The sequence below is a fragment of the Hemiscyllium ocellatum genome, chromosome 2, assembly GCF_020745735.1.
Source record: "Hemiscyllium ocellatum isolate sHemOce1 chromosome 2, sHemOce1.pat.X.cur, whole genome shotgun sequence".
In the NCBI taxonomy this organism is placed as follows: Eukaryota; Metazoa; Chordata; class Chondrichthyes; order Orectolobiformes; family Hemiscylliidae; genus Hemiscyllium; species Hemiscyllium ocellatum.
The window spans coordinates 120,154,599-120,168,005 of NC_083402.1; the positions used below are offsets into that span (position 1 = coordinate 120,154,599).

The 13,407-nt window shown below is 41.1% G+C and overlaps 1 protein-coding gene across 2 annotated transcripts in view; it reads left to right on the top strand.

The window, feature by feature from the left end:
* The window catches only part of LOC132824749 (antiviral innate immune response receptor RIG-I-like), an 83,734-nt gene that overhangs the window by 18,889 nt on the left and 51,438 nt on the right, over positions 1 to 13,407 (top strand). The window contains exons 2-4 of one of the 2 annotated variants that reach the window (XM_060839453.1): positions 1,888 to 1,989; positions 10,654 to 10,915; positions 12,965 to 13,096. In XM_060839453.1, coding sequence (XP_060695436.1) covers positions 10,810 to 10,915; positions 12,965 to 13,096 — 238 coding nt within the window. In that variant the 5' untranslated portion in view covers positions 1,888 to 1,989; positions 10,654 to 10,809. The remainder of the gene's footprint in view (positions 1 to 1,887; positions 1,990 to 10,653; positions 10,916 to 12,964; positions 13,097 to 13,407) is intronic. The other variant, XM_060839462.1, reaches the window with a different exon arrangement.

Here is a 13,407-nt window from a genome sequence, read left to right on the forward strand (position 1 = left end):
ACAGGTATTTTAGACCACCTGTGCTGTTATCGTTCTATGAAATCTTTTAGTTGGTTTGTCACCTTTTAGACATAGAGCTACCGCTAAACCATTATTTTAAATACCTTAAGATAATTAAAAAGTCAATACAAGAGGCTGTTGTTTCAGGTGGGAGTTATAGTACAGTACAAGTTGCATAAACATGAGCAATTATAGAAGATGATTAAACGATTAATTAGTTATTATAACTGAGATTAACTAAGTACACTCCCTCTCCCTACCACCTTCCTGCACTACTCTACTATTCACAACATAAGTTGAAGTGCATCTGTGGAGAGAAATCAGAGTTAACGTTTTGAGTCAAATGACCTTTCCTCAGAACTTTCTCCACAGATGTTGCCAGACCTGCTGAGCTTTTCCAGTAATTTCTATTTTTGTTTCTGATTTACAGCATCTGCACTTCTGTTGGTGTTTATAAATTGAAATGCTTTACTCATTACTGATGTGGTCAGTTATATACTTTAGCTAAGGGACTCTTGTGTAGTTTTAGTGTCCCTACCTTTGAGACAGGACACCCAGATCTGTCATGACATTTCTGAATAGATTGTTCAGAAAACATTGATGCTTCATTTTAGGTTTGGAATAAAATAATTATCTACCAGCTTTCTTTAATAAATAGGAAAATTATTGATTTACTGTGAAAACAGGATTTTATAGCAAATATGTGAAGCTGATTAACACAATTTGAAATAGGAAAGTATAAATTTTTCAGGGGAGGCAATGGCCTAGTGGTATTATCATTTGACTATTAATCCTGTGAACTAGGTAATGTCCTAAGGACCTGGGTTCAAATCCTACCATGGCAGATGTCAGAATTTGAATTCAATACCAAATCTGGAATTAAGAGTCTAATGAGGACCGTGAAACCATTGTCAATTGTTAGAAAAATCCATCTGATTCACTAAAGCCCTTTAGGGAAGGGAACTGCCATCCTCATCTGACCTGGCCTACATGTGATTCCAGGCCCACAGCAATGTGGTTGACTCTTAACTGTGCTCTGGGCAATTAGGCTGGCCTAGGCAGTGACACCCTCATCTCATGAATGAATATTAAAGAAATTTTAGAAATGTCCCACTGTACACACAATTCAAAGGAAAAAAAAGTGGAGACATTTCTTCATATTGGGGAAAATAAAACTTGACAAATATTTGTTCTTCAGAGAAAGACTGTTAAAGTAAAAATTGTTCATAATGGCATGCTTTCTGTCACACACTAACTCGTGTCAGTCAACATAGGCAGTTGTCAATGGAAACAACAGTTTATTCAGTGGAAAATTCAGAGCCTTTCAGCAGAATAGTTGCATTGGTTTTATCACATTTCACACTGGAATCTCCAAAAGGCTTTTCACAGGGATGAGCTGGGTAGCTTTCTCTATGGCTGTACCCCAACTGAACTCCAGACAATATTCAAAGCAAAGCATAAACCCATTCAGGTGATTTCCAGGAAATAAGTCAACACAATCCAAATAAATATGGCTATATCCTTTTAGGAGCCTGTTTTATAAACAAAAACCTTCAGGTATCTCTTCAGCAGTCAGAATGAGCCACTGTTAACAAACCTTTAAACTTGAACCACAAAAACAAAATTGAAACACCTTCATTAAGGATGCTGATTAGGAGCAGAAACATTTGCATGTTAAAGACATTAATGATATGGGTGGGAAAAGTTAGTCAGGGAATAGATCTACTTAGATGTCTCTCTGATGTGAAAAATGTAAAATGAACATTAGGTGTGGCAATAATTAAAAATTAGTTGGTTTACACAAAAAGTGGACATTTGGCCCATTAATGACTCTGTCATCTACTTGATAGATCAAACTAAGTCATCCCAGTCTCTGCTTTTCCTCAGCAGCCTTGTGAACTCTTAAGATGTAAAAGAGACCTACATGGCAACTTTTTCACGCAGAGGGTATTACGTGTATGGAATGAGCTGCCGGAGGAAGTGGTGGAGGTTGGTACAATTGCAACATTTAAGAGGCATTTGGATGGGTATATGAATAGGAAGGGTTTGGAGGGATATGGGCCAGATGCTGGCACGTGGGACTAGAGTGCTTTGGGATATCTGGTCGGCATGGACGTGTTGGACCGAAGGGTCTGTTTCCATTCTGTACATCTCTATGACTCTAAGTATTTATCCAAATAGCTGTTTAAAGTTGTAATTAAATTTTCTTCCCCAACCTTGAGGAAGTGCATCAGATCATAACTTCTGCGTCTTCCAAAAATAAATCTCTGGTTTGTTTTAAATCTGTGTCACGGTTTACCAACTGTCCTGCCACCGGAAACTGTTTCTCCTCACTTCCAAGTTTTCGTTTCACAAGGCTGGCACTTGACCAGACCACATATTTGGTCAAACAGCAATGTTGTAGCTTTTACGGAACACCTTAAACAATAGAGAGAGAAAAGAGACACTGAGGGGTTTAAGGGGAGAATTCTAGGGCTTGGGACTTCAGCAGTCAGGCTTGGCTGCTAATGATGGAGATGTACAAGTGGGTTGGAATTGGAGGATTACTGTTAACCGAGAAAACTGTCAGGCTGGAAGAGAATCCAGAGACTAGAATGGAAAGACTTGGAACCTGGGATAGGAGGAGACATGTCTGCCATTCTATGATTAAATAAGTTTCTGTTTGGATATTAGATTTGTCAAGGTCTCTTTAAGCCACTTAGTTTTGGATAGACCAGATTTGGTTAAAAACAATTGTGTTCAAGTTGACTTGACTTTTATATAAATACATGTGCATTCTGGACACCTTTTTTTTTCCAGTTCAGAGGTAACCTCTGAAACATAATTATAAATGTGATTTCAAGATGTGTTAATTATTCTTCTAAGCCCAGAATAGCAATCAATTGTGTCATTGAGGAAATAGAATATACAAGACTGACTACAATTGAGGAAAGTTAAAAATCACACAACACCAGGTTATAGTCCGACAGGTTTGGAAGAACTAGCTTTCAGAGCACTGCTCCTTCAACAGGTGGTGACCCTCCAAAAGCTAGTGTGCTTCCAAATAAACCTGTTGGACTATAACTTGGTGTTGTGTGATTTTTAACTTTGTACACCCCAGTCCAACACCAGCATCTCCAAATTACAATTGAGGAGATTTCTTTGTGACCCCTGTACTCTAGGAGAACCAGCTTCAGTTCTTGGAATAGCTATGATTGAAGAGAAAGACAGATTTGTAATTATAGAGTCCCATTCAAACTTCAGGACATTCCCTTGCACTTGATCACACTGAACAGTGCCAGAACTCATTGTTGTTCTGTGCACAGAAATCTCAATGTGATATTGACCAGATATGTTTTCTCTTTGGTGGTAGTGGCTAAAGGGCAGTAAAATTGGCATGGCATTTTTTTTGTGTCCACCCAAAAGCACAGATAAAGCCTTGGTTTAATATCTCAGGTAGTACAGCACTTTCTCAATATGGTGTTGATACTATCATTTTGGATCTGGTCCTGAGGTCTTTGTAATTACCGTATAAATACTTGATGCAGGGACAATCCAAGGGGAGCGCAGTAGGGTCAGTTTTTGAATTGGTATTGCAAAGAGCCACATGGATGTGTTGGGCCTCCCCTCTATGTTTCTATGAATGTGAATCCCCAAGGATAACCTGAGAGAAATGGAAAACTCATGCTATCCTGAGAGAATTTGGGATAAAACATCTTGATAGCACAGAATAAAAGGAATTCTCAAAGGTGCAAATGTGTAAAACGTTAAGCTGAAAGTACTTGAAGGAACGCCTTCACTGGCATGAAAATTCACGTAAAGGTATTTCAAGATTAAATAGAGATATTTAATCAAGTGGCTCAAGGAAGAGTATTTCCAGCTTTGTTACACGTTGGTAACAGAAGCATCGAAGTATGTTGAACCTTTTACCTGATTGCATTTTGTCTAGAATCATTCCAACTCCAGAGGACATCCCATTTGACAGAAACATTGTCATATTTAAATTTTAAGATTAAGTAGATGCATGTGTTGAACACCTCATCCAGGCATCAACTCGGAATATAAATGCCTGTTAGACCTTTTGATAAATATCAGGAGCGAGGAAATGGTGAAATCAATAACGTGTGATAATTGGAGACAGTTATAATATAGAATATTTTCATAATTGTTGAGATTTTCTGAAGTGAAAAATGTTATACTAAGCAATAAATAATTACAACATGATGCAACAGCTTGGGTCGTCATGCAACGATCAGCAGTCTCCATCAGTAATTAAACAACATTGTAAAGATCATGGGGATTTTTTTCCCAAAGTTTTGCTATTTTCTCTCTTCTGATCTTTATAAAATGTCATTAAAAGCAACTATGTTTCGAGTTGAAGTCTGAAAGTAATGTTCATCACATACATTATTTTGATATTAATGTTGAAATATGATGGTGTTTTTCATAAATGGGAATTCCTATCACATGGAGTATAACCCCAGAGAAAATTGGGAACATGAAGGCTTTGATGTTTAGGAGGTACTTAGTTTGGAGGCAGCAATGGATTAAGACCAATCATAGTGCTAACTGATGGGGCGTCTCTTGTCAAGTAGAGGGGGTATTGCTGGCAGTAAGATGGTGATGAAGATGTAGCAGGTTCAGTAGTAACTTTCAAATTGAAACTTGATTTCTGCAAAAATAGCAAACATTGTGACTAATTTGTAGCGTTTTAGAGCCAGCACAGATGTCAGATAAACAGCTTGCTTCTTCAGTGTATAATTCGATGAGATACAGGTTTTGGAGTTGGCACGTGTACAAAGAGGGGAGTGGATGTTTTGAGAATGAGCAAGATAAGCACTGAGTTGTGAATGGAGAGGATCCACGAGACACACCAAGACCTGTAATCAGATATGCAAAGAGTGCATACGAACTGGCAGAGAGTGTGACCAGAGTGCTGCATTAAAGTTGACTCTTATATCATAGAAATGATATGATTGGCTAAATTTGCCCTAGAATCATCCAGGGAGCCTGCACTGCTGTAAGTGACTAGGATTGATTTAACATGCATCATTTTTATCATAACTATCTTCCACTCATAGCTTTTGAATTGAATTTATTGTCACATGCACCGAGGCACAGTGAAAAACTTTGTCTTGCGAGCAATACAGGCAGATCACATAGTCAAGTAGCATAGATAGTAAATACTAGGCAAACAGTGGCAAAAACAAAAACACAAGTACAAGCGAATGTTAAGAGTTTGAGAGTCCATTCAGTATTCTAACAACAGTAGGGTAGAAACTGTTGCAAAACTGGCGTGTGTGTGTGTGTGTGTGTGTGTTCGGGCTTCTGTACCTTCTCCCCAATGGTAGAGATTGTAGAAAAACATTGCCAGGGTGGGATGGATCTTTGAGAATCCTGGCGGCCTTTCTTTGACGGCGGGCCTGGTAAATGAATTCTGCAGATGGGAGGTTGGCCTTTGTGATTGTCAGGGCCAAGTTTGTCACTCACTGTAACCATCTCTGATCTTGAATAGTACAGTTGCTATACCAGGTAGTGATGCATCCAAACAGAATGCTCTTGATGGCGCACCTATAAAAGTTGGCAAGGGTATTCGCTGTCATGCCAGATTTCCTCAGCTGCCAGAGGAAGAAATGTTGTTGGGCCTTTGTGACCAGTGCGTCCACATGAATCCAAGAAAGCTTGTTGTGAATGACGACTCCCAGAAGCTTGACACTCTCCACTCCTCCTTCCTCTGTGCTATTAATGTGTAGTGGAGTATGAGTAACATTCCACCAAAAGTCAATAATGAGTTCCTTGGTTTTGCTGGCATTGAGAACTAGGTTGTTCTCAGTGCACCATTTTTCCAGTTCTTCCACCTCCCATCTGTAGCCTGTTTCGTCGCCATCTGAAATTCAACTGACTATGGTGATGTCATCAGTGAACTTGTAAATGGCATTAGCCTAGTATTTGGCGACGCAGTCGTGGGTATACAGTGAGTACAGTGGGGGCTGAGTACGCAGACCTGGGAGGCCTCAGTGTTGAGTGTTGGTGACAATGAAATATTGTCCCCAATCTTTACTGATTATGACCTGTGGGTCAGGAAAGTGGGGCTTTTTCCGAAATCACTAAGTTTAGTAATCAGTCTTGAGGGGATAATAGTGTTGAAGGCTGAACTGTAGTCAATGAGCAGGATTCTTACTAAGCTGTTCTTGGTGTCAACATGTTCTAGGGAGGAGCGAAGGGCAAGTGATATGGCATCTGAAATAGATCTGTTGGTTTGATGGGCAAATTGGAGTGGGTCAAGAGTAGTGGGGAGGCTGGAGTTGATTAATGCCATGACCACTGAAGTTAGGGCCACTGGGCGGTAGTCATTGAGCCGTGTTGCATGAGCCGCCTTAGCCACAGGGATGATGTTGGCCCTCGCAAAACAGGCAGGGACAGTGGCCTGCTGCAGGGAGAGGTTGAAGATGTCTGAGAAGACCTCTGCCAGTTGATCTGCGCATGCTCTGAGTGCACGGCCTGGTACTCCGTCTGGTCCCACCACCTTCCTTGGATTCACACGAAGGAAAACTGATCTGACCTCTGATGCAGTGACTGTTGGGATAGGTTCGTCAGGACTTGTCAGAATAAGTATTACCACTCCGCCCGAAATTCTGCTCAAAGCGAGCATAGAAGGTGTTGAGACGATCTGGGAGGGATATGTCATTGTCTGCCATCTTATGCTGTCTCTTTTTAGAACCTGTGATGTCATTCAGTCCTTGCCATAGTGCCCGGGTGTCTGCCTGGGTCTCTAGTTTGGATTGGTACTGGTCCTCGGCTGTCTTAATGGCTCAACGAAGGTCATACTTGTATTCCTTATATTTGAGTGGGTCTCCTGATCTGAAGGCCTCACACCTGGTTTTTAGCAGGTTCTATATGTCCTGATTCATCCAGGGTTTCCTGCTGGGGAACACCTGGCTTGACTTCCTCGGTATACAGTCCTCCACATACTTGCTGATAAAGTCTGTGACGTTGGTGGCGTAATTGTCCAAGGTACCTGCGGATATGGCCCAATCAGCCGATTCCAGACAGCACCGGAGTTGATCCTCTGCCTCCTCCAACCAGCATTGGACCTGTATCCGCAAGGGGGGTCTCCTGCTTGGGTTTTGCCTGTAAGCCGGGAGAAGAAACACGGCATTGTGGTCGGAGTTCCGGAGATGAGGGCGGGTGATGGAGCGGTAGGTGTAGCAGTGATTTAAAATGTTTGGGCCCCTAGTGGGGCAGGTAATGTTCTGGTGGTACTTAGGCAACACCTTCCTTAGATTGGCTTGATTGAAGACGCCAGTCACAATAAACAGGGCCTTGGGTGTTCCGTCTCTGGGGTGTTAGTGGTGGAGTACAGGACACACCCAGAGCTTCCTCAACCTTTGCTTGTGGTAGTATGTACACAGCAGTTAGTGTGGCAGCAGTAAATTCTTATGGTAGATGGATGGGAGCGAAGCAATAATCAATTTCTTATTTGAGGGAAAGCTAGATAACCACACGTGGGCAACAGGGTTAGAAGAACATACTGATAGGATGAGAGAAGGTTCAAACGGAACATAAACACGAGTATAACCTCTGGCTAGGTCAGCTCTGGAGAGCATTCTTGAATCACTGCAGTCTGTGTGGTGTGGATACATCTACAGTGCTGTTAGGAAGGGAGTTTCGCAATTTTGGTGCAGTATCAGTGAAGGAACAGTGATACAGTTTCAAGTTAGGATAGTATGTGACTTGGAGATGCTCTTGTAGGTGGTGGTGTTCTCATGCATTAGTTACCTGTGTTACATGAGGTGCGGAGGGTGTTATTAAAGGAGCTTGGTGAGTTACTGCAGTGCATCTTGTAAACAGTACACATTGCTGTCACTGTGCAATGGTGATCAATGTCCGGTGTATATATGCTCCCTGTATATGTTATCTGGGAGAGTCAAACAAACAGTTCAAAAGCACAGGCCAGGGTGGGTGAAAAAGAATTATATTTTTAGACCATTCAAGTATTGATGGCTGTTGAACAAAAAAAACATATTGGATCTCCTACAGGAACTCTGACTTTATAAATGATGGCATAGAGAAAGCCTTTATAAGATATAGATTAGGCTTCAGCTGGAGTATTGTGTTCAATTCTGGGCACAGCAACATGGGGAAATTTGAAATTTATTAGAATAAACTGGAAAGTTTAGTAGCCAAGAACTTTAGTTGTTTTGATCTTGACCCCATTGTCCTTGCAAATAAATCCCCATCTCTAACCTGTTCTCCCCAAAGACCTTGAGTTTTGATACCCGAATATAAGTCCCTCCAGTCAGACTTCCAGAATACCAAAATGTTTCTTATTAACAACACAAATTATATCCTATCTGCAAAAGTAAACTATAACTCCTCATCCTTGATCTGTAAACAGCCTTTGAACAAATGTCCTGCATCAGTTCCTCTCCACTGTTGTCTAGATGGGTGAAATGGCACTCACCTCATTCTAATCATATCAATTAATCATGACTAGGGAATTGCTTACAAAATATTTCTTCTTGCTCCCACACCATTATGTCTGGTTTTCCAAGGACTGACAGTTGATCCACTCCTACATCCACATACCGCCTCAACAACAACATTCACAACATAAATCTTCATAAGCTTGTTTGACATTTTACATTGGATTTTGAAACTCTTCTGAAAATGTGTTGCTGGAAAAGCGCAGCAGGTCAGGCAGCATCCAGGGAACAGGAAATTCGACGTTTCGGGCATAAGCCCTTCATCAGTATGATTCCTGATGAAGGGCCTTATGCCCGAAACGTCGAATTTCCTGTTCCTTGGATGCTGCCTGACCTCCTGCGCTTTTCCAGCAACACATTTTCAGCTCTGATCTCCAGCATCTGCAGACCTCACTTTCTCCTTAATGAAACTCTTCCCCCAGTTAAGCTTAGGGAAGCTGAAACCATTGTCTGCAATACACTCTGTACCAACTCTATCCCTTTCATGGACAACAGTCTAAACCAAAGCACTTTATCTTTGGTGACTTATTTTGATCCTGGGACAAGTTTCTTACCATACTATCACTAAGATCACCTGTTGGTGATTAGCTAACTGCAGCCATGTTTCATTTCATCTGTTACTGAGATCTTATCCATACCTTTGTTATCTTTACAGTTGACTATTCCAATGCATTCTAAGCTGGCCTCCCACATTCTGCCCTCTGTAAATATGAACTCATCCCAAACTTAGCTGTCTTGTTTTTAGTGTGCCAAGTTGCATCCACCTATCATATCCATGGTCCATAACATACATTAACTCCTGTTCCAGCAACATCTTGATTTTAAAATTCTCATCCTTGTTTTCAAAACCCCATCATGGCTTCACCCCTGTATACCTTCCACCTCATTCAACCCTTTTTACTACAAGTTGATGGTGATATGTACGTAGCAATTGATCTGGCATGTATTGCCTGAAAAAGTGTTGAAAGTAAATTCCATAGTATTAAAGATGGAATTGGATAAATTCTTAGAAGGGAGAAAATTGCAAGATTTCAGGGAAAGGATCTGGGATTAACTGAATGGTTCACTTAAAGAGCTGACCTGGATACATGGGCTGAATGTTCTCCTTCGGAGCAAGATTCTGACTCCATGATTGAAACAAATGTAGGAGGCCACTGTGGATTTCATAAATTTTATACAATCTTGCACAAGGGGGAGTCCACCTCAACCGGAAACAGGTCTTGCTCCTGTGCAAACCTGACTGATAAAGCAGTTAAGCATTCTGGCAATAAAGTTAGCCTCGGAGTGCAAACAGGAGGAAACTACTCTGGAGGGCAGTTGAACAGAAATGACTGGCTCTACAGTAGTGTTAGAAAACAGGCCTGGGAACTCCAGTACTGTGAATGAACAGTTAAACTGGGTAGCATTTTGCAGAGCATAAGCTATGAGTTATTTGGCTGGGGGGAGTAGACAGTGGTATCGTAAGGCTGAGAAAAATCGTGATGAACAGAGAACAAGAAATGGCTATTTGCATTTACAAAGTGCCCTTAATCTAGTAACGTGTCCCAGAGTGTATCACACATACATTAGCACACAAAAAAACACCAAGTCACATAAGTCAAATGATCAAAAGCAGGCCAGTTTAGCAATAGAGTTTTAAATTTGGTGAAGGCATGATGAAGGGATTAAAATCGGGCCAGCACTGAAGGTAAACGTTAGAGAAGTTCAGAGATCTGAGGACCATAGGGCTGCGAGAGATTAGGGGGCGGGGAAGACAAGGAAAGATTCGAAAACCTTTTAAAAATTGGGGCGTTGCTAGACAGAAGAGCAGTGTTGGTGGTCGATGACCGGATTGGAATTGGCAGGCATTAGGGTTCGAGTAATAAAAGCAAAATCAATACTTGGATGGGGTAGGCAGTGGGCGGGTGGATCAACAGGCAAAATGGGTTTGGACTTTCTTGCTTTATGCAGTCTAACAACAGATTTAGGAGGCGGAACGCGCTGTAGACGTAAACAAAAGACGAGGAAACGTAACCTTCAGAAAATGAGAAGGGGGATCGAAACCGATAGTGATAAATCAGAGAGAGAAGGGGGGAAACAGGGATGTTTATTTTCTCAGTGGTGCTGACGCAGAAATTCGCGGAGGTTCGTGATTGGATTTCTTACTCGTCAAGGGGTGAAAATGATGTTTAATTAATGTTAAATATAGATCTGCAAGAAACTGAAACTTCAGTGGCACATGATTTCCTGCAAATTGCACAGTGTAGGCGGAGTCACCGAGCTGATATTTAGTTGTATGGAAGTCATGCAGATCACCAAGACAGCGGAAAGGATTCCACAACAGTCACAGTTATAAAGATTTAAAATGACCGACCTCCAGAAAGAAAACTTGAAATTATGGCGACATTACATCACTAGAATCCTTCGCCCTACGTATATTCACGGATTCCTCACGTCTTTCTTTTCACCAGGTATGTAAGGTTGAAATAGTTGATCTTTCAATACTGGCTGTTGCATTTATTTTTCCGCTGGTGCGATTTTAAATATATCTGCCCGTGCATCGTGATTTTCCTCTGAAATGTTACAATCGACAGTAGCATGAACAACAATGTGGAATCATTCACTAACCCCGCCCCTCCCCCCGCTTCCACCCCCAGCTAGCGAAACGAAAACTCCCTAAATTAAAGGAAATTATGTTGGAATGGATGTTAGGATTGAATATATAAACATGCTAATTATGATTCTGCTGGCCTATCTTAATAAATAAATATGTCTGTTACAGAAACTGCACCCAGGCTTCAGGATTAACACAGGAATTTGTGAGGAAGACTGTTTCTCGGTTGTGAGGAGAAAGTGAGGACTGCAAGATGCTGGAGATCAGAGTCAAAATGTGTGTTGCTGGAAAAACACAGCAGGTCAGGCAGCATCCAAGGAGCAGAGGAGTCGACGTTTCGAGCATAAACTCTTCATCGGGATTTTCCTGCTCCTTGGATGGTTCCTGACCTGTTGTGCTTTTCCAGCAACACAGTTGTAAATAGTCCATTAGCTAGATGTGTTTTTCGGCTAACAAATGGGTCTTTAATTTTTTTTTAAACATGACTGTGCCTTACATAACGAACTGTGGACTCGTGTGAGGTTCCACATTGTGTCTGATGTGTCAAATATCTTCTGATCTTTTAACCAATTAAAACTTGTTAAGATCTTCTGCCACTCGAAGTTGTTTTGTTCATTATTCGGGGTGAAATCCCATAGTGCACCACACCGGCCAAGGCTGATGGATCCTTGCTTAGAGTTACCTGACTGCAGAGCTGAGATCCTGTGGTATGATTCGTCATGGTGTTCACAGCTAGCTCATTGGTGTGACAAGGGGGAAGGGGCTGCATTTTTTTTGCTGGAAATCCTCCAATAGGCTGCGAAAGTAATGTTTTTAGATTTTGGATTTTGCTTTTAATTAACTTATTCAGAACCATTATGACACGCCTCTCGAGCAGATGGAACTTGAACCCATGCCTCCTAATCCAGAGGAAGGAACACTACTACTACACAAGAGACTCTGGCTTTTAGATAGAGATGTTGTCTGATCAGTGAAATTAACATCAATTTTTTTATTTCTCACCTGGTATGTGACTTAAAGCCCATTTTTGTTTCAATAACTCGTTTGAGAGCAGTGATCCTTCACAATTGAGTTTGGAAAGATGATTCTAAAGCTCTCCACTTTGGAGACTTTTCCACAGCTTGTGGCTGAGTCTGTTGTGGACTCATTGATAAGAGATTAACAGCTGTGAATAGTCAACAGCTCTTAATTAATAATTTGAAGGGTGGTTAACCCAACACATTAAATCTGATTTTTCTCCGCAGATGCTGCCAGACCTGCTGAGCTTTTCCATCAATTTCTGTAACAAACTAAGTAAGGTGGGTTGGATTTGTCGGTTTTGATGATGCTTGGGAAAGGAAATCTTCCTTTGTCCTGGTTCATATGCTCCTCAGAGATCACCCACCAGGATTATCCTCGAGTCTCCAAGAACGTAAAGGAGCATTTAGAAAAAAAACATTGTGCTTAAATAAGATTTCCTTGAATATTTTCACAAGTTAGCAAAATACAAGACATTGAGGGAAGAAAAATATTGTATGTCCAGGATCAGCCAATGAGTTGATGTCAAGATTAGAGTGGTGCTGGAAAAGCACAGCAGGTCAGGCAGCATCCGAGGAGCAGGAAAATCAACATTTTGAGCAAAAGCTCTTCCTCAGGAATGATGCTGCGAGCCTCGGATGTGGAGAGATGAGTTGATGGTTCAGTCTGCTGTTTGAAGGCATAGTGCTTGACATGTTCAGTGAGTAGTGGGAGGGATGGGATGTAATATCATGAAACCTCCAAGATTATGTCCAATTAAAGTCAGAAGCCTTTGTACGTATCACCTTTTCCGTCCTGGTTTGTACATTTCATCTTGTTTCATGCTTGGTGATCATGTTGGAAACTCTGTTCAATTTGGTTCGTGATTTGCAATGTTCTTTTTCCCCAGTTGACACTGAGCAGATTTTATCATTGGAAGAAAAGTCAGTCATAAAGTCTGCAGAGCTCTTTCTGGACTGTCTGCTTAAGTTGGAGGAGCAAGGATGGTATCGAGCATTTTTAGATGAACTAAGAGGAGCAGGTGGGTGAGTGAATTTTGCAGAAAAGCCACACTTCTCCTCCTCTTCAGGTTTTGTTCTCAACCAAAGTCTTTTTTCCCCATTGTGTATTATCACTATTTACGTAAGATTCGTGAAAAGTACACTGTTAAGTTATCACTAGTTTATCAATACCTCAACTCATTGATTAATATTTTGTAAACTTCTCACAAAGAATGGAGAATTTACAACATTAAATGAGCAATCTGCTTCATTAGCTAGGACACAAAAGCACTATTTGCATTTTGTGGTTTCACTAGTAAGAGATGCAATGGACACAGATCACTCATAAAGA